The following is a 22,819-nucleotide window of genomic DNA, read 5'->3' as shown; positions in this document are numbered from 1 at the left end:
CTTAAATCAGTGTTTCGGTTCCCCTCGGTAGACACAACAAATAGCTCGATGTGGCTTTGTTATGGTTGTTTGTTTATTTTTTGAATTTCGCACAAAGCTACTCGAGGGCTATCTGTGCTAGCCGTCCCTAATTTAACAGTGTAAGACTAGAGGGAAGGCAGCTAGTCATCACCATCCACCGCCAACTCTTGGGCTACTCTTTTACCAACGAATAGTGGGATTGACCGTCACATAATAACGCCCCCACGCCTGAAAGGGCGAGCATGTTTGGCGCGACGGCGATGCGAACCCGCGACTCTCAGATTACGAGTCGCACGTCTTAACACGCTTGGCCATGCCGGGCCGTTTTGTTATGAAAAACTCATAAACTAAAGAGAGAGGTTTGAATCGCGACCTAGTTTTCCCAACCTCAATAATGGGGAAGGAATATTAATAATACTTTGATTATATTTAAAGCAACAGTTAACCGTATTTTTAAATATAGAGCATACTTAATCAGAGAAAGTGGTTTTTGAATTCCTAGTAGACTAATGTCCTGTGATGTACTCATGTTACGTTTACTTTAATTATATTAGTGGCTAACACATCTGAAACTAATCTACATCAAAATTATAACCATTTTATCTGTCAGCATCTCCTTCCCTCGTTCTGCCAGTTGTTGTCATGGTAATGACGTGACAGAAAGTGATGCTGATATATGTCTCCTCTACTCTTGGCTTGTTAGTGCGTTTGTTTCATAATGATTAGCAACACTTAAATGTCAATTATATTTTAAGAACAGACTCAAGTTTCAGTGTTACATCAAGGGACAATCAGTGACAAATGTAAATATCCGGTCTCTCTTATCATCTGACTAATCACTATTGTACAGAAACATGCGAAATGAAAGTGACTCATAAGTAGAAGAGAAAATATTTGCTACGGCAGAAAAGAACAAAATAAAAATATAAGACTAGGGTCCCCTGTTGGTACAGCGGTAAATCTACAAATTTACAACATTAGAATTATGTGTTCGATTCCTCTCGGTGGACTCAGGAGATAGCCCGATGTAACTTTCCTGTACGAAAATACACATATAAAAGACTAGGTCATGTTAGGCTTAACTTTTAATTTTTTTATCTTATTACATAGACTCAAAGATTAACCCTTTGTAATTGTGATATATTAAATCTTACATTGACTCACAGGTTGACTCTCTTTGAGGATCGAAAGTTTTGTGATTCGCTTCTCGTTACAACTGTAAAAAAACACAAAAAAACAGCACCTCTTCACTTTGTAAAGCTACACGTGCATTATAACAGCAGCTCTTCACTTTGTAGAGCTACACGTGCATTATAACAGCAGCTCTTCATTTTGTAAAGCTACACGTGCATTATAACAGCAGCTCTTCACTTTGTAGAGCTACACGTGCATTAAAACTGTAACTTTCAAATCCCGCTAATTCATGAGAGTAGCTTACAATGTGGCGGTTCATGATGTTAACCAGGTAGTTAAATGAGGGACGGGTAACAGAATCTCTGTAAAGTTAAACTATACTATAATAAAAATTCTTACAAAAACCTTTACTATGGAAAGAAGTGTAAATTAGCGTAAGGTTTTTTGATGAGCTAAAATATAGGTTTAGCTACTTCTAACGATTTGAAACAGCCCTGTGAAAAGGAAAGCTTTACGATGTGTCATTATATATTCTAACAAAAACCGGTTTCTTATCGTATTTCTAAAACACGTTTTCTTAAGTGCTGAAAAGCACGAAATGTTTCAGATCATTCAAATATTTCTCAAGTGAGGCATATTTTTACTTCCAGTTTTAGGTGGACTTTCATAATTGTGAGGATTCATTAGTCCTAATGGTGATAGTACATGCACGACTTGTGATAATAACTCTTTCCTGTAACGTGGATTCTCGTTCCATAATCTCCTGATAAGGTAACGTGACTTCCTACCACACATCTTAAGATGACACAGGAAGTGATACCAGACAACTAATGTGGTGATATTCCACCCAGACATTTGTTTAATATCTGTATTACGTAGGTGTTCGAGTCTAATATTTAAGGATTTCGTCAAAATCACGGCAAAACATACCAAGAGATTCATTAGTACTTTTTTATCTATTATCATACACAAATGACGATAGTTGTTATTGTCAATTATCGATCATATTTCTACATAGGTACAGCTTAGTATAAAGTGACTGTTATTAAAATGTTAGTAATTAGTTCTCAAAACAAATTATCGTATTTATATTTTAAAATACTCTAAACAAACGTAATATACTTTAATTTTTCTATCTTAAAATACAGTAAACAAACTCATTGTACAACGTAACTAATATCTCCAATACCATGTCATTATAAAGGATGTGATGGTGTGTAAAACCTATAAAGTATGTGCAGTAGCACCTTCTAACTGTGAAGGATGTGATGAATCTATAAAGTATGTAGATTAGTATGTTGTCACCGTCAAGGATGTTATGGTGTGTAGAGTCTGTAAAGTATGCAGATTAGTATGTTGTCACTTTCAGGGATGTTATGGTGTGTAGTCTGTAAACTATGTGGACTAGTATGTTGTCACTTTCAAGGATGTTACGGTGTGTAGAGTCTGTATGTGGACTAGTATGTTGTCACTTTCAAGGATGTTACGGTCTGTAGAGTCTGTAAAGTATGTGGACTAGTATGTTGTCACCGTCAAGAATGTTATGGTGTGTAGAGTCAGTAAAGTATGCAGACTAGTATGTTGTCACCGTCAAGGATGTTATGGTGTGTAGAGTCTGTAAAGTATGTGGACTAGTATGTTGTCACCGTCAAGGATGTTATGGTGTGTAGAGTCTGTAAAGTATGCAGACTAGTATGTTGTCACCGTCAAGGATGTTATGGTGTGTAGAGTCTGTAAAGTATGTGGACTAGTATGTTGTCACCGTCAAGGATGTTATGGTGTGTAGAGTCTGTAAAGTATGTGGACTAGTATGTTGTCACCGTCAAGGATGTTATGGTGTGTAGAGTCTGTAAAGTATGCAGTCTAGTATGTTGTCACCGTCAAGGATGTTATGGTGTGTAGAGTCTGTAATGTATGTGGACTAGTATGTTGTCACCGTCAAGGATGTTATGGTGTGTAGAGTCAGTAAAGTATACAGACTAGTATGTTGTCACCGTCAAGGATGTTATGGTGTGTAGAGTCAGTAAAGTATGCAGACTAGTATGTTTTCACCGTCAATGATGTTATGGTGTGTAGAGTCAGTAAAGTATACAGACTAGTATGTTGTCACCGTCAAGGATGTTATGGTGTGTAGAGTCAGTAAAGTATGCAGACTAGTATGTTTTCACCGTCAATGATGTTATGGTGTGTAGACTCAGTAAAGTATACAGACTAGTATGTTTTCACCGTCAATGATGTTATGGTGTGTAGAGTCAGTAAAGTATACAGACTAGTATGTTGTCACCGTCAAGGATGTTACGGTGTGTAGAGTCTGTAAAGTATGCAGATTAGTATGTTGTCACTTTCAGGGATGTTATGGTGTGTAGTCTGTAAACTATGTGGACTAGTATGTTGTCACTTTCAAGGATGTTACGGTGTGTAGAGTCTGTATGTGGACTAGTATGTTGTCACTTTCAAGGATGTTACGGTCTGTAGAGTCAGTAAAGTATGCAGACTAGTATGTTTTCACCGTCAATGATGTTATGGTGTGTAGACTCAGTAAAGTATACAGACTAGTATGTTTTCACCGTCAATGATGTTATGGTGTGTAGAGTCAGTAAAGTATACAGACTAGTATGTTGTCACCGTCAAGGATGTTACGGTGTGTAGAGTCAGTAAAGTATACAGACTAGTATGTTGTCACCGTCAAGGATGTTTGGTGTGTAGAGTCTGTAAAGTATGTAGACTAGTATGTTGTCACCGTCAAGGATGTTATGGTGTGTAGAGTCTGTAAAGTATGGAGACTAGTATGTTGTCACCGTCAAGGATGTTATGGTGTGTAGAGTCTGTAAAGTATGTGGACTAGTATGTTGTCACCGTCAAGGATGTTATGGTGTGTAGAGTCTGTAAAGTATGCAGACTAGTATGTTGTCACCGTCAAGGATGTTATGGTGTGTAGAGTCAGTAAAGTATGCAGACTAGTATGTTGTCACCGTCAAGGATGTTATGGTGTGTAGAGTCTGTAAAGTATGTGGACTAGTATGTTGTCACCGTCAAGGATGTTATGGTGTGTAGAGTCTGTAAAGTATGCAGACTAGTATGTTGTCACCGTCAAGGATGTTATGGTGTGTAGAGTCTGTAAAGTATGCAGACTAGTATGTTGTCACTTTCAAGGATGTTATAGTGTGTAGAGTCAGTAAAGTATGCAGACTAGTATGTTGTCACCGTCAAGGATGTTATGGTGTGTAGAGTCTGTAAAGTATGCAGACTAGTATGTTGTCACCGTCAAGGATGTTATGGTGTGTAGAGTCAGTAAAGTATACAGACTAGTATGTTGTCACCGTCAAGGATGTTATGGTGTGTAGAGTCAGTAAAGTATACAGACTAGTATGTTGTCACCGTCAAGGATGTTTGGTGTGTAGAGTCTGTAAACTATGTGGACTAGTATGTTGTCACTTTCAAGGATGTTACGGTGTGTAGAGTCTGTAAAGTATGCAGACTAGTATGTTGTCACTTTCAAGGATGTTATGGTGTGTAGAGTCAGTAAAGTATGCAGACTAGTATGTTGTCACTTTCAAGGATGTTATGGTGTATAGAGTCAGTAAAATATGCAGACTAGCATGTTGTCACCGTCAAGGATGTTATGGTGTGTAGAGTCTGTAAAGTATGCAGACTAATTTGTTGTCACTTTCAAGGATGTTATGGTGTGTAGAGTCAGTAAAGTATGCAGACTAGTATGTTGTCACCGTCAAGGATGTTATGGTGTGTAGAGTCTGTAAAGTATGTGGACTAGTATTTTGTTACTGTGAAGGATGTGATGGTATGAAGAGATACTAAAGTATTTGGAATGGTACGTTGTCTCTCTGAAGGATGTTATGGTATGTAGTCTGTACAGTATGTGGACTAGTATTTTGTTACTGTGAAGAATGTGATGGTATGAAGAGACACTAAAGTATTTGGAATGGTACGTTGTCTCTTTTAAGGATGTTATGGTATGTAGTCTGTAAAGTGTGTGGAATTTGTAATGCTTAATGTATAATGAACAATACACTAACATTGGAGTACATTTGAAATGTTGTTTTTTGGTTTTGGTGAATTTCTAGCAAAAGTAATATATTAGCATGTTTGTTAGTAAACGTTTTTTATAATTTTTTTTTATGTTCAACTGATTCATGTGTTTGACTGCTGATATAATCTCGAAACTGAGAAAGATTATCTGAGATAAGGTTAAAGTATTGTCTACATACCTACATTAGTGACGATCTTCTGGCCATTGTTTTTTCTTTATAAAAGAAAAAGTCTGACTAAAGAACGTATCAATAGCCACGCCATCAGTCTGACCGCAGAAAATGCAATTTATTATTTTCATCAATTTAAAATGTGATTTTACACTTTTAAGGATCTTAGTTATTGCCAAAAAATAAGTCAACCCTTAAGTATGGTTTATTCTAAAGGCCCATTATTACGGCTGTTTCAGTAAACTCTGCTGTTAGAGCTGACTTGTCTTATTTCACTGGAAACTTTAACTGTGTTTTTCTACCTGTATTCATTAGTGATATCATTCTTCAAAATTCGGTAAACGTGAGATTCAGCATTATACAGACATTTTCCTCATACCCTAATTTTCATACATACTTTTTTCATTTGAATGCGTGATAGTCTAATTTTTATATATTTTTTTTCTGGTTGACTACGTGATATTCTGGTTGTGATATATGTTTTTATCTGTTTGACTACGTGATTGTCTGGTTGTGATATGTTTTTATCCGGTTGACTACGTGATTGTCTGGTTGTGATATGTTTCTTTCCGGTTTAATTTCGTGTTTGTGCACTTACACTGTCATTCTACAGAAACTAGAGAAATCATTTTTAAAAATTGTTTGTAATCACAGTTACCATTATTAGAAGAATTCAGAGACACACCACTAATAAGTAAATTCCTACTTGAATTTTTATATACACAGAATATTAACTAATATTTATATCCTGTGTTCCTGTATTAAACTAATATTTATATCCCGTGTTCCTGTATTAAACTGATATTTATATTCCGTATATCTGTATTAAACCCCTGAAATGTTTTTTTTTTTTTATGAAATACGTGTCCTTAGAGGGACCAATACAAACAAATTATTAATTTTTGTGATTGTTTGTTTCTAGTTACGCACAAAACTACACAAAAGGTTATCTTTTCTCTGTTCATCACGGGTAATGAAATCCACTTTTTAGTGTTGGGAGTGCGAGGACATACCGTTTTGTCACTGGTGACCACGTGTCTGAAAGACTACATTACTTAACATAGCAGCCTACTAAGGAAAAGCGCCATGCTTGGCGAAAGTGACGGATTTATTTGTATCTTTGTGGGTGGTTAATCACCACAGGTCCACTTTAAATGAAAGACCAGTAAATAGCTAACATTGTTTGATCTTTATGTGTTAGAATACACTAAAGTTAATCATCACAAATTTGTTTCATTTCATTTTCACTATATTTTTTTACTTTTATATTTTAAAATATTTATTCTGTTGTTTTTGGAATTTCGCACAAAGCTACTCGAGGGCTATCTGTGCTAGCCGTCCCTAATTTAGTAGTGTAAGACACTGCAGCTAGTCATCACCACCCACCGCCAACTCTTGGGCTACTCTTTTACCAACGAATAGTGGGATTTACCGTCACATTATAACGCCCCCCACGGCTGGGAGGGCGAGCGTGTTTGGGACGACTCGGGCGCGAACCCGCGACCCTCAGATTACGAAGCGCACGCCTTAACGCGCTAGGCCATACCAGGCCCTATATTTATTCTAAGCTATGAATGTATTATTGTGAGTAACAACACGTTTAATAGTATTAACTTTAAATGTTAAACGTAGTATTATGAAGAACCACAGGTTTAGTAGTATTATCTTTAAGCAATGAACTCATGATTATGAAGAACCACAGGTTTAGTAGTATTAGCTTTAAACAATGAACTCATGATTGTGAAGAACCATATATTTAATCGTATTAACCCTAAAAGATGAGCTGTTGACTCGGATGAACTACCGTGTAAGTAGAGGAGAATGTGTTATCCCGACCAAAGTACATTTACCTATTTACTATATGCAGTGCTGACGTAGGCTTTCGACAAATACCAAATCGTAACACCCTGGGTGTGATAAAACAGACATGATAATGGTTTTGGAATTATTTATACCATCAGCTTTCATAAGTAATGACTGTAGTGGTGTGAAATAAATGAACCAATTGAGGAACGATAGTTTTAGTAGTATTAGCTTTAATGAATATTTATTTAATTTATAATAATAATAGTGTACGTATTAGTTAAGGCATTCATACCTTAACAATTAAATATAAGTTTTTATACTAGCGAAGCATGATTGTCACAAGGTATTAGTATTATATGTTTTAGTTTCATCCATTGGTGACGAGGCTTTATACTCAATACAGATCTCATTAAGCTAGCTGGGATACGACAAACATAATGGTATTTAGATCAGTACTTGTATAAGCCATTTCCTACAAGTGCTATTATATGTATACTTTTTCTGAGCAAGCGAAACACGATTTTATTCAAGTATATTTGTTTTAAGATTTTGATTGTAGGCTTATTATGTTTTTAACGTAAGCGTCTATTCTTTACCAGATGAAGTGTATGAATAATAATAGTTCAGTTATACAATGAAGTGTATGAATAATAATAGTTAAATTATACAATGAAGTGTATGAATAATAATAGTTAAATTATACAATGAAGTGTATGTATAATAATAGTTAAATTATACAATGAAGTGTATGAATAATAATAGTTCAGTTATACAATGAAGTGTATGAATAATAATAGTTCAGTTATACAATGAAGTGTATGAATAATAATAGTTAAATTAATAGTTAAATTATACAATGAAGTGTATGAATAATAATAGTTAAATTATACAATGAAGTGTATGAATAATAATAGTTCAGTTATACAATGAAGTGTATGAATAATAATAGTTAAATTATACAATGAAGTGTATGAATAATAATAGTTCAGTTATACAATGAAGTGTATGAATAATAATAGTTAAATTATACAATGAAGTTAAATTATACAATGAAGTGTATGAATAATAATAGTTAAATTATACAATGAAGTGTATGAATAATAATAGTTCAGTTATACAATGAAGTGTATGAATAATAATAGTTCAGTTATACAATGAAGTGTATGAATAATAATAGTTAAATTATACAATGAAGTGTATGAATAATAATAGTTCAGTTATACAATGAAGTGTATGAATAATAATAGTTAAATTATACAATGAAGTGTATGAATAATAATAGTTAAATTATACAATGTCCGGAACATACAAGCCACTTGTTGCAACAACTGATATGATTTGTTTGACTTTCCTAAACCTCATCCATATGGCAGCCATGGTGTTCTTGGAAAACTATTATAGACGTTTCTTACTGTTACAAAGTTGTAAGGGAATGAGTAAAGTTTGTAATATTAAAAATATGATAAGTCTAATATTACGTGTTAAGAAAATATAATTAATTACCGATTTAAATCTACTTTACAATTTTTTAACATATTTGTTGATATTTATAAACTGATAAAGGGCTCTATAGTTGAGAAAGAATATATAGATGTTTGTTTGTTTGTTTGTTTGGAAATTTCGCACAAAGCTACTCGAGGGCTATCTGTGCTAGCCGTCCCTAATTTAGCAGTGTAAGACTAGAGGGAAGGCAGCTAGTCATTACCACCCACCGCCAACTCTTGGGCTACTCTTTACCAACGAATAGTGGGATTGACCGTCACATTATACACCCCCACGGCTGGGAGGGCGAGCATGTTTAGCGCGACGCGGGCGCGAACCCGCGACCCTCGGATTACGAGTCGCACGCCATACGCGCTAGGCCATGCCGGGCCTTATATAGATGTTTCAATGTCACCCGTAAGATAAATTTTAGGGCTTTCTAAATTGCTGGCTTCGATTCCGCTTGGTGGATTACAACGCTGATAGCTTTCTAATTAATAACAACAATACAGCTTAAGAAAAGAGAAATTTAAAATAAAAAACTTCTCTTTTTCTTATAACAATATGTAATGAAATGTGAGACAAAAGAAACAATCTTTGTGGGTATACACATATAGCGTCCTCTTTCGGTGTATTTTGGAATCCAATGAGAATAAGCGACAATTCCGTCAGCAATGTATTACCGATTGTTGAGCGAAAGTGGGTCTTCAGAAGGAGCACAAAAACATCTAGAGGCCGACATTCATTTGATGCCCTTATGATCACAAGCAACAGAATATATATCAACACGTTAATCCTAAGGTTGTTCTATTAATAAAATGGTAAGTACAATGCATGTGAGAACTTTTTCTTGTGATTTGTTTATTGTGTTTACAGAAATACTTTATTAAGTAAATATCTTGAACAAAAATGTAATATTATGTTTTATTAAATTAATGTAACTTTACTTTCGTTCATGTTTCTTTCTATTGTATAAATATCACAAAATTACCGCCTGTAAAAGAATAATAAAACTCGTTCCAAAATTAAACTATTCAAAGTTGTGTATCAATAACAAACATTATTCAAATAAAATATTTTGAAACATATTCTAAAGACGGCTGGTATAGGTATTAAAGCTTAAGTTAAAATAATTTTTAATACCTGTATCAATAGTCTTTAGAATACATTCGCTATTTCAATTGGGCTTCTTGTTATCATGAATGTCATACAATAATTCAACAAACAGATTTATCTCAAACTTATTTATAGGTAAAAAATAGTACAGGGAGAATAATACAAAATTGCTTCGGTAAAAACAAAAGAAACATAAAATTATCACATAAGTAATTTCTTACTAAATTGTTTCTCCAATAAAATGTTAGGCGTAAAACTGACTGATATTCAACACTTTTGTAATAACATGTTAGGCATAAAACTGACTCATAATAAATTGTTATAACAACATGTAAGGATTAAAACTTGCTAATGTTAAGCTGTAAGGCATAAAATCGTCTGATATTAAACACAATTGTAATAACATGTTATGTGTAAAACTGACTGATATTAAACACTGTTGTAATAAGATGTAAGGCGTAAAACTGACTGATATTAAACACTGTGGCAATAACATCTTAGGCGTAACACAGACTGGTGTCAAACACTTGAAATAACATATAAGACATAAAATCGTCTGATATTAAACACAACTGTAATAACGTGTTATGTGTAAAACTGACTGATATTCAACACTGTTGTAATAACATGTTAGGCGTAAAACTGACTGATAATAAATTGTTGTAATAACATGTAAGGATTAAAACTTGCTAATGTTAAGCTGTTGTAATAACATGTAAGGCATAAAACCGTCTGATATTAAACACTGTTGCAATAATATCTTAGGCGTAACTGGTGTCAAACACTTGAAATAATATGTAAGACATCAAAATGACTTATATTAAATATTGTTGTAATAACATGTTAGGCGTAAAACAGTCTGATATTAAATGTTTATAATAACATGTAATTCATAAGACTGATTAATATTAAACACTTGTAATAACATGTTACGTGTAAAACTAACTAACATTAAACGTTGTTTTAATAACATATTAGGCGTAAAACTGAGTGATATTAAACATTATTGTAAGAACATGTTAGGAGTGAAACTGACTGATAGTCAAAGCTGTTGTAATAACATGTAAGGTGTAAAACGGACTGATAATAAACACTGTTGTAATAAAGAGTGAGGCATAAAACTGACTGGTATTACATATTGTTATAATAGCATGTTAGGCATAAAACAGGCTAAAGTTAAATATTTTTGTAATAACATGTTTGACATAAAACTGACTGATATTCAACTGTTCTATAAACATGTCAGGCGTAAAATTTGCTGATATTAAATATTGTTGTAATACCATTTTAGACTTAAAACTGAGTGATATTAAACACCGTTGTAATAACATGTAAGTAGAAAAATTGACTGATATTAAACTGTTTTAATAACATGTAAGGTGCAAAACGAACTGATATTAAACTATTGTAATAGCATGTTAGGCGTAACCTGACTGATATTAAATAGTGATGTAATAATATTTAAGGCATAAAACTGACTGATATTAAACATTGTTTTAATAACATGTAAGGCATCAAAATGACTGATATTAAACACTGTTGTAATAATATGTAAGGCATCAAAATGACTGATATTAAACACAATTGTAAAAACATGTTGGGCGTAAAACTGATTGATATTAAAGTTTTGTAATAACATGTAAGGTGAATAATTGACTGATACTGTAGTAATAATATGTAAGACGTAAAACTGTCTGATATTAAACATTGTTGTAATAACATTTTAGGCGTAAACCTGACTAATATTAAAACTGTTGTATAAACATGTTAGGCATAAAAGTGACTGATGTTAAACATTCTTTAATAACATATTATGCATAAAACTGACTGATGTTAAACATTATTTTATAAATTTATTAGACATAAAACTGACTAATACTAAACATTATTGGATTAACATATTAGGAATAAATCTGACTGATAATACAAACTGTTGTAATGATATTATAGGCGTAAAACTTACAGCTATTAAACTTTTCTACTAACACGTAATACTGACTAATATTAAAGTTTTCTAATAAAATGTTGTGTGTAAGTCTGACTGATATTAAACACTATTGTAATCACATGTGATGTGTAAAACTGACTGAGGTTAAATTTGTTTTAACAATGTATCAGGCGTAAAATTTAGTGATATTAAACATTATTGTAATAACATGATAGGCGTGAAACTGGCTCATATTAAACACTGTTATAATAACATGTTAGGAGTAAAAATGGCTAATATTAAACTATTGTAATAACATGTAAGGCATAAAACTGACTGATATTAAACACTATTGTAATAACGAGCGAAGCATAAAACTGACTGGTATTAAATGTTGTTGTAATAACATGTTAGGATTAAAAGAGACTTATGTTAAACATTTTTGTAATAACATGCTTGGCGTAAAACTGACTGATATTAAACTCTTGTATAAACATGTTAGGCGTTAAATTCATTGTACACTGTTGCAATAACGTGTAAAGCGTAAACATGACTGATAATAAATTGTTGTTAATAACATGGAAGATGTAAAACTAGTTTGTGTTAAACTGTTGTAATAATATGTAAGGTATAAAACTGACTGATATTAAACAATGTTGTAATAGAATGTTAAGCATAAAACAGGTTTATGTTAATTATTTTTGTTATAACATATTTGCGTAAAACTGACTGATATTAAACATTGTTTTGATTTTATATTAGGCATAAAACTGACTAATATTATACATCATTTTAATAACATGTAATTCGTAAGACTGACTATTATTAAACATTGTTGTGATAACATGATAACATATTGGACGTCAATCTGACCTGTATTGAACACTATTGTAACATCATGTTAGGTGTAAAATTGACTGATGTTGAATGTTGTTTTAATAGTTTATAAGGCGTGAAAGTGAGTGATATTAAATATTGTTGTAATAACATGTTAAGAATAAAACTGACTGATATTAAAATTGTTGTAATAATATGTGAGGTGTGAAATTTTATGTCAGGATAAAATTTTTTCAAACAATTTTATTAGTAAACTTAGCTGTGACTCAACAATGTACAAGAAAAATATCGATAGTCATTAAACAATATTGTAAGTATATTAGGGTGTGAAAATTATTGTAAGTAAATAGTGTGAGATTATGTTGAGTCAATAGTTGTAAGTAATAATGCTCTGAGGATACGTTGGGGTGAAGCTTATTTATGGAAGTCTTACAAGAATAGTTTGGCATGAAATTATTTGCCAGTAAATATTATTATTGAAATAAGTCAGATGTAAAAAAGCCTTAAATTCATTATTGATTTTAAAGAAGACAAGTTAAGTAAGCGTAACTATTGTATTAAAAAGAACGTTTAAGAGCAGATATATTGCAGTCCTTTAGAGCTTACAAATCTTTTATATGTATTTCAGGTGTATCTTTTGTCTTCCAAAAGTAGAAAGATGTCAGGCTTGACAAGCATGGCCAAGCGTGTTAAGGCGTGCGACTCGTAATCTGAGGGTCGCGAGTTCGCATCCCCGTCGCGCCAAACATGCTAGCCCTTTCAGCCGTGGGGGCGTTATAAGTGACGGTCAATCCCACTATTCGTTGGTAAAAGAGTAGCCCAAGAGTTGGCAGTGGGTGGTGATGACTAGCTGCCTTCCCTCTAGTCTTGCACTGCTAAATTAGGGACGGCTAGCACAGATAGCCCTCGAGTAGCTTTGTGCGAAATTTCAAAACAAACAAACAAACAATTGACAAGCATTTTTACTTTGCCAACTTGAGTTGTTTGTAATTAATGAAACATAAAACATACACAAAAAATCCAATAAACTGTTAGCAGACCTGATATCGAAGAATCAAGTTTCGACACGTTTGTATGTCTTTTGCAGTCTGATGTTGTATTCTGGCAAAACAACAAAAATAGTGAGAAACGACAGTGTGACCCCGGACTTTCGAATTGTCTTATGCACATAGGATGTCACCATGCTTTTTGTCCTAAAGTGACCTTGATGACTGTAAGCCTAATTAATGTGTATTTTTTCCACTTTTCAATAAAACTCGGAATAAATAATTTGATAGCAAATTCGAATATAAGCTTATTGACCTGCAGATCCACAGACGTCAAACTTTTGTTGTGCTTTCAACTTCTGATTTCACATTTCATCAGACTATCTGCTTTGTCCCCGGAGGGGAATCGAACCCCTGATTTTAGTGTTGTATCACGTTTCTGTAATCCGTATATACAATATGTTAAAGTGGTTTTGAAATAAAAAAAATCGTTTTAAAATGTTCACTTGCATATTTCTTCTACCAATGACTATCCATCAGTGACTGTATCCATCACATTTCATGAATTTAATGCTCGATTAAAGAGAAGAACAATTGCGAATATACAGATGAATACCCTTAATGTTATAGACTGAAAGAAGGCTTGGTTTACAGAGGAGACAACATGTATGCTTTGGAAACGAAAAACTCACAATATACGATTTTTCATCTTTTCAAGTAACCTGAGCTAGATGAGAAAAGACGCTAAACTGTTTATATCAGGCTGGCAAATTTCACTTTGGTGAGAGTCGTAATCTTTTGATTTTCCTAGATAGTATCTAGTTTAATGCTTATGCCGATCACTTTACAGCAGTGATTTCTTTCTCAGTGATAACGTTGTTAAATTATTACAGACACAGGAAAGAATAAGAGAGTAAGAGTACTAATAAATATCAAACTAAACTGTGCAGTTTTTTATAGATCAACTGATATGGAGAAGATCCTGAAATATAGGTTTAACAAGTATGTTTTATGACAATGGTGTTCATGACCAAGGCGAAACGTTTAACATGAACTTATATGAACCTCATTCTTTGGCATTATTGGGGATTAGTATTAATTATATATAATTATGCTAATATCTTTATTAAGATATTTGTCGTTTGTAGCTGTTGTAACAGTATTGTCATCACAACATTCTATAATGTTGGAGGTAATACCTGTGCTTTATTACTTTTTGACCAAAAAGCTTCGAAGCGGGATATTTGTGCTTGTCAACAGCGGTTATCGAATGCTAAATTTTAGCATTATCAGTCATGAGATTTATCGATCAGCCACAGGGTAGGGTATAGCTTCGCGTATAATTTTCTTAAGGTTATATTTCTAACAATATTATCCATATTATTGGTCAGAGTAGATAATTTATTAGAGAATGTAAATATTTTACTGGATATACCTAATGAATTTTAAGCTGCTAAAATGATTAAACACTTTTTTGAGTACTACTGCAACAGTTAAAATTTTTCATGGACACTATTGAAGTCATTTAATATTCTGTAACGTAACCAATGAGATAACATTAATGAATTAAAGACGTAAATTACTATATATATATAAAATAAATATTCAACTTTCAAATTGTCTGAACAAAAATGTACCATGGTCAAAAAGGTGTAAACAACGTCATCAATCGCAGTGAGAATCTGTCCGTTTGAGTTCTTGAGGCTTCAACATTAGAATGTTGCCTGAATAAAAATGTACCATGGCCAAGGAAGTATGCACAACGTCACCAATCTCAGTGATTGTTTCTAAATACATGTTAAGGTTAAGTATTAAAGAGTTTCATGACATTAATTAAACCAACAGTGATTGTTCCTGGACATACGGTAAGGTATCCTTAAAGATTATTACTAACAACTATTGACTCAAACAAAATCTCACATTATTTACTCACAATCAATATCACCTCTAAATATACTTACAAGATTGTTTAATGACTATCGATATTTCTCTTGTACATTGTACACTCACAGCTAAGTTTACTTCTAAAATTATTTGTTAAATTTTGTTCTGAGATCAAATTTTACACACAACATGTTACTACAACGTTTAATATCAGTCAGTTTCACGTCTAACATACTATTTAAACAATGTTTAATATCACTCACTTTTACGCCTTACATGTTATTACAACAGTGTTTAATATCAGACAGTTTTACACTAAACATGTTAATACAACAATCAGTTAGTTTCACGCCTAACATGTTATTACAAAAGTGTTTAATATCAGTAACTTTTACTCCTAACAGGCTATTACAATAGTGTTTAATATCAGTCAGTTTTACGCCTAACATGTAATTACAACAATGTTTAATATCAGTCAATTTCAAACCTAACATGTTATTACAACAGGGTTTAATATCAGTAAGTTTCACTCCTAACATGTAATTACAACAATGTTTAATATCAGACACTTTTACGCCTAACATGTTTTACAACAATGTTCATTATCAGTCAGTTTCACACTTAAAATCTTATTAGAACTGTGTTTAATATCAGTCAGTTTCTCACTTAACATGTTATTTCAACAGTGCGTAATATCAGCCAGTTTCACGCCTAACATGTTATTCCAACAAAGTTCAACATCAGTCACTTTTATGCCTAATATTCTATAAAAACAATTTTGACCATCAATCACGTTTAAACATAATATGTTATTACAACAATGTTTAATATCATTAAAATTTGCACATGTTATTACAGTAGTGTTTAATATCAGTCACTTTTACGCCTTATATGTTATTACAACAGTGTTTAATATCATTCAATTTTATGCCTAACATGTTATTACAACAATAATTAGTATCAGTATACTTTACTCTTAACATGTTAATACAACAATGTTTAATATCAGTCAGTTTTACATTTAAGAAGTTATTACAAGAGTGTTTAATATCAATCAATTTCACGCCTAAAATGTTATTAAAATCGTAATATCAGTTCATTTTATGCCTAACATGTTTTTACAACAATATTTAATACCAGTCAGTTTTGTGCCTCACATGTTATTACAATACTATTTAATATCAGTCATTTTTTATCTTATATTATCTTATATGTTATTACCAAGTTTAATATGAACCAGTTTTACACCTTACATGTTATTACAATAATTTATTATCAGTCAATTTTACACCTAATATGTTATTACAACAGTGTTTATTATCAGTTAGTTTTAAGCCTATCATTATTACCACAGTGTTTAATATCTCTCAGTTTTTCGCCTTGCATCTTATTACAACAGTTTAATTACAGTTAGTTTTATGCATTACATGTTATTACAACTGTGTAAAACATCAGTCAGCTTTACGCCTAGTTTATTCTTTAAACAATGTTTACTATCACTCATTTTTACACATAACATGTTATTATAACAGTGTTTAATATCAGTCAGTTATATGCTTGACATGTTATTACAACAGTGTTTAATATCAGTCAGTTTTACGCCTTATATGTTATTACAGCAATTTATTACAAGTCAGTTTTACGCCTATTATATTATTACAACAGTGTTTAATATCAGTCAGTTTTCACTTTACATCTTATTATAACAGCTTAATATCAATTAGTTTTACACATAACATCTTATTACAGCAGCGTTTAACATCAGCCAGTTTCACACCTGTCATGTTATTACAACAATGTTTAATATCAGTCAGACTAACATGTTACTGAAACAGTGTTTCACATCAGTCAGTTTCACGCAAAATATCCTATTAAAACAATGTTTAATATCAGTCACTTTTGCGCCTAACATGCTATTACAGCAGTGTTTAATATCAGTCAGTTTTACGCCTAATATGTTTTTAGTACAATGTTTAATATCAGTTAGTGTTATATCTAATATGTTATTATAACAGTATTTAATATCAGGCACTTTTACGCCTAACATCTTATTACAACAATGTTTAATATCAGTCAGTTTTATTGCTAGCATGTCATTACAAGAATTTTTAATTTAAGTCAGTTTTACTCCTAACATATTATTACAAGAATGTTTAATATGAGCCAGTTTTATGAATTACATGTTATTACAACAATATTAAAGATCATCACTTTCACGCCTAATATACTCTCAAAACAATGTTTATCATCATTTAGTTTTACGCATACGTGTTATTTCAACCATGTTTAATATCAGTCACTTTTACGAACAATATGTTATTTCAACAGTGTTTAATATCAGTCAGTAGTATTTCTAACATTTTATTTCAACAATGTTGAATATAAGTCAGTTTTACGCCTAAAATGTTATTACATTAATGTTTAATATCAGCCAGTCTAACGCGTTACATCTTATTATAACTATTTAATATTAGTTAGTTTTATGCCTAACATGATTTTACAACAATGTATAATATTAATCAAGTTTACGCCTAATATTATTAAAACAATGTTTACCATTAGTCAGGTTTATACTTAAAATATTATTACAACAGTACTTAATATAAGTTAGTTTCACCCTTGACATGTTACTACCACACTTTAATATGAGCCAGTTTTACACCTAACATTTTTATTGCAACTATTTATTATCAGTCTGTTTTATGTCTATCACGTTATTACTACAGTGTTTAATATCTGTCAGTTTTTTGCCTTACATTTTATTACAACAGTGTTTAATTACGGTTAGTTCTTTGCATAACATGCTATTATAACAGTGTTTAATCTCAGTCAGTGCTACACTTAACATGTTATTAGAACAGTGTTTAATATCAGTCAGTTTTATGCCTCATGTTATTACTAGTGTTTAATATCAATCAGTTTTACGCATAACATGTTATTACAATAGTGTTTAATATCGGTTAGTTTTACACTTAATATGTTATTACAATGATTTTTAATATCAGTAAATTTTATGCCTAAGATGTTATTTACAACTATATTTAATATCAATGAGTTTTACGCTTGTCATGTTATTACAACAATATTTAATATCAGTGAGTTTTATGCCCGACATATTTATAGAACAGTTTAATATCAGTCAGCGTTAGGCAAAACATGTTATTACAAATTTTAATACCAGCCAGTTTTACACCTACCATGTTACTACAACAGTGTTTGATATCAGTTTTACGCCTATCTTGTTATTACAACAATGTTTAACATCAGTCAGTTTTATGCGTTACATGTTATTACAACCGTGTTTAATATCAGTCAGTTTTACGCCTAACATGTTTTTACAACAGTGTTGATCTTACATCTGTTTAGAAACAATCTCTGTTAGTTTGTTTAAAATGATGAAACTGGTTAATATTTGACCTGAATGTCCAGAAACAATCACTGTTTGTTCGTTTCATTAAAGATGTTTAATGCTTCACATTAACATATGTACAAAAACGTAACGAATCTCAGTGAGGATCTGGCCGTGTCATATTTTGTTGCTTCATCATTACAATGTTGCCTGAATAAAGATGTACCATACCAAAAAATGTGTCACAACGTCACAAATCTCAATAAGAATCTGGCCGTGTGAGTTTCTAATGGTTGAACATTATGTTGTTGCCCGAATTAAAGTGTACCATTGTAAATAAGGTGTCCACAACAACACTAATCTAAATGAGTATCTGGCCGTTTGAGTTCTTGAGGCTTCAACATTAGAATGTTGCCTGAATAAAAATGTACCATGGCCAAGGAAGTGTGCACAACCTCACCAATCTCATTGACAATCTGACAGTGTTAGTGTTTGATGCTTCAATATTATGATGTTGCCCGAATCAAAATGTACCCTTTTGAAAAAGATATGTACAACGTCGCTAATCTCAGCGAGAATTTGGACGTGTAAGATTTTGATGCTTCAACATTATAATGTTGCTTGAATAATAATGTACCATGCCAAACTTCGTGTCCACAACGTCAGATATCTCATTGAGAATCTGGCCGTTTGAGTTCTTGAGGCTTCAACTTTATGTTATTGCTTGAATAAAAATGTACCGGTCAAGAAGGTGTCCACAACAACACCAGTCTCAGGAATTGTTTCTGAACAGATGTTAGGATCATATATTAAACAGTTTCATCACTTTAATTAAAGGAACTAACACTAATTGTTCCTAGTCATATCTTAAGGTCAAATATTAAACAGTTTCATTACTTTAAATAAACCAACTGACAGCAATTGTTTGTGGACATATGTTAAACAGTTTCATGAATTTGATCTAACCAACAAACAGTGATTGTTTCTAAATATATGTGAAGCTCCATTATTAAAGTGTTTCATCACTTTAATGATACCAGTGATTGTTTTTTGACATACGTTAAGGTTAAGTATTAAAGAGTTTTATCACTATAATTAAACCAACTAACAGTGACTGTTTGTGGACATATGTTAAGGTCAAGTATGGGAGTTTCCTTACTTTAAATAAACAACCTAACAGTGATTGCTTTTGAATATATGTTAAGTTGAAGTATTAAACAGATTCGTCACTTTAATCGAACCAACTAATAGTATTTGTTTCTGAACATATGTTAATGTCAAGTTTTAAACAGTTTCATTACTTTAATTAAACCAACTAAGAGTGATTGTTTAGGGACATATGTTAAGGTGAAGTATTAAACAGTTTCATTACTTTAATTAAACCAACAAAGAGTGATTGTTTAGGGACGTATGTTAAGATAAAGTATTAAACAGTTTCATTACTTTAATTAAACCAGCTTACAGTGATTGTTTAGGGACATATGTTAAGATAAAGTATTAAACAGTTTCATTACTTTAATTAAACCAGCTTACAGTGATTGTTTAGGGACATATGTTAAGATAAAGTATTAAACAGTTTCATTACTTTAATTAAACCAACTAAGAGTGATTGTTTCTGGACGTATGTTAAGGTGAAGTATTAAACAGTTCCATCAACTTTAATTAAACCAACTAAGAGTGATTGTTTAGGGACGTATGTTAAGGTGAAGTATTAAACAGTTTCATTACTTTAATTAAACCAACTAAGAGTGATTGTTTAGGGACGTATGTTAAAATAAAGTATTAAACAGTTTCATTACTTTAATTAAACCAGCTTACAGTGATTGTTTAGGGACATATGTTAAGATAAAGTATTAAACAGTTTCATTACTTTAATTAAACCAACTAAGAGTGATTGTTTAGGGACATATGTTAAGATAAAGTATTAAACAGTTTCATTACTTTAATTAAACCAGCTTACAGTGATTGTTTAGGGACATATATTAAGATAAAGTATTAAACAGTTTTATTACTTTAATTAAACAACCTAACAGTGATTGTTTCTTTCTTATAGTAGTCGTTCTTTCTCTCTATTTTTTGCAGTGATTTTCCTATTACCTTCCGTACTATAATTTTGATAGGATGTTTCTTATGCTGGTTCTTGCAGTATTCCTCTGACAGTAGTTTTGCTATTTGATTTTGTGCAGTGGCTTTCTATTACAATTGTTATAAAGTTTTTCTGCTACGTTTGTCTGCTTGAAATCTGTGTAATATGTATACACTTTGCATGGATCATATATATTCTGACACCGTTCTTTTGTTAGAGATAGTTGAAGTGAACTGAACTTAGTAGGTTATAATATTGTGAAGAATATCTCTCTTATATATTTTACTTGCTGATAACTGTGATTAAATATTAACTTTGAAATTTAGCGTTCATAATAATCGAAATTAGGACAATCTATACACATATATCATTACCTAATTTATTTATTTTTTGACGTAGCTTTACCTTTTCCTTTTTCAGTATGTTCAGTGAAGCGAATCAGTATAAGGTTTTCACGAGATATGTAGTATCATCTAACAATAAATTCTTACGATTTTTTTTAGTTTGTGGACTTCAATTTCTTTTGACCAACAGATCAATGAAGTTTCGAGAAGTGTCGAATGAGTTGCTTTGGAAAACGTCACTTGATCCTAGTGCGATTAGGAACAACTTCCAGATGGGTGAAGAAAACCTCAGATTGTATCAGATTAGTTCAGCATGGTTGCTCAGACCACTTGCTTTCTCCATTGCTTGCCACTTGATGTGCATTTATTCAATGTAAGTAGGACGTCAACGTAATAATGAACATCTGAACTCATGTTTAAACAAGAATCTGATAAATCTTCAGGTGCAACCTTAAATATATTGTGTTCAATTTGTCAAACGAAATTCAGAAAGTAAAAGTAGAACAAGAAAGTTTGTTTGAAATTAAGGACAAAGGTAAACAATGATATCTGTGTTCTGTCTATCACGGGTATTGAAACCCGATTTCTCGCGGTTTGAGCATACAAACACACCGCTGTGCCACTGGGAGGCAACAACAATGTTCAGTAAATAATATTAATCACCCTCAGACAAACAATTTCAATAAAGATTCGTAAGCAGTTAGTAACAGCGTTATCAGCGTAAGGGTACGATACATTAGAAACTTATCAACAGAATTCAGGTATTATAAAACACTTTACAGCAGTTAATTAAACAGCAAAGTGTCAGAATCTTCAATCTTAAACTCAATAGCATATATAAAATGCAAAGCCCCTAGTAATAACTTATACCAGTTAATAATAATAACTATAAAGACAATAACGAACTTAGGAAAATAACTAACAGAAAATATAAAACTAAATACTTAAATAAATCAAAATAACGCTATTAGACAATTCTCGAAAATATCGCAAATAAATATCAAGCGAATATTTGCAATAATTATTTGAAATTAAATATTTGTTACTTATCACAGTCTCACATTATGGAATTTTTCCTTAAAATTGAAGAGATAGGCCTGTAGATTAACAGAAGATTCGTCAGAATATAAAATGTGATATCAATCTATAGTTTTTGACTAAATGATCTAACAAAGTAATAAAGACTAATTACAAACTCAGTTCTTAAAAAGTACCTTTTGTAAAACCTGTCATATTTAGAAGGCCTTATAATACCCACTTTTATTATCAGCACAATTTATAAAACCTCTCGTATTTAGAAGGCCTAAGAATTTCCACTTTTATTATTGGTACAATTTGTAAAAACTTCCATTTCTAGAGACCTCACAATTTCCATTTTTAGAATTAGTAGAATTTATAAAACCTCATATTTAAAAGGCCTAATAATCCCCACTTTTATTATCAGCACAATTCGTAAACTCTCTCATATGTAGAAGGCATAATTATCCTCACTTTTATTATCGGTACAATTTGTAAAAACTACTATTTCTAGAGACCTAACAGTTCCAATTTTTAGAATTGGTACAATTTGTAAAACCTCTCATACTTAGAAGGCCTAAGAATCCCCACTTTTATTATCGGTACAATTTGT

General features: G+C 31.9%; 1 protein-coding gene across 3 annotated transcripts in view; it reads left to right on the top strand.

Annotated features, from left to right (window-relative positions):
- The window catches only part of LOC143245395 (gamma-aminobutyric acid receptor alpha-like), a 58,878-nt gene that overhangs the window by 22,946 nt on the left and 13,113 nt on the right, over positions 1-22,819 (top strand). Inside the window, exons 1-2 of one of the 3 annotated variants that reach the window (XM_076491687.1) lie at positions 9,287-9,481; positions 21,349-21,562. In XM_076491687.1, the coding sequence (XP_076347802.1) occupies positions 21,384-21,562 (179 nt within the window). In that variant the 5' untranslated portion in view covers positions 9,287-9,481; positions 21,349-21,383. Of the gene's footprint in view, positions 1-9,286; positions 9,482-21,348; positions 21,563-22,819 lie in introns of those variants that run through there. The other 2 variants (XM_076491689.1, XM_076491688.1) reach the window with 2 other exon arrangements.

The sequence above is a fragment of the Tachypleus tridentatus genome, chromosome 2, assembly GCF_004210375.1.
Source record: "Tachypleus tridentatus isolate NWPU-2018 chromosome 2, ASM421037v1, whole genome shotgun sequence".
Taxonomy (NCBI): domain Eukaryota; kingdom Metazoa; phylum Arthropoda; class Merostomata; order Xiphosura; family Limulidae; genus Tachypleus; species Tachypleus tridentatus.
The sequence above is the reverse complement of the archived record's forward strand: the minus strand, read 5'-3'. Positions and strand labels throughout refer to the sequence as shown.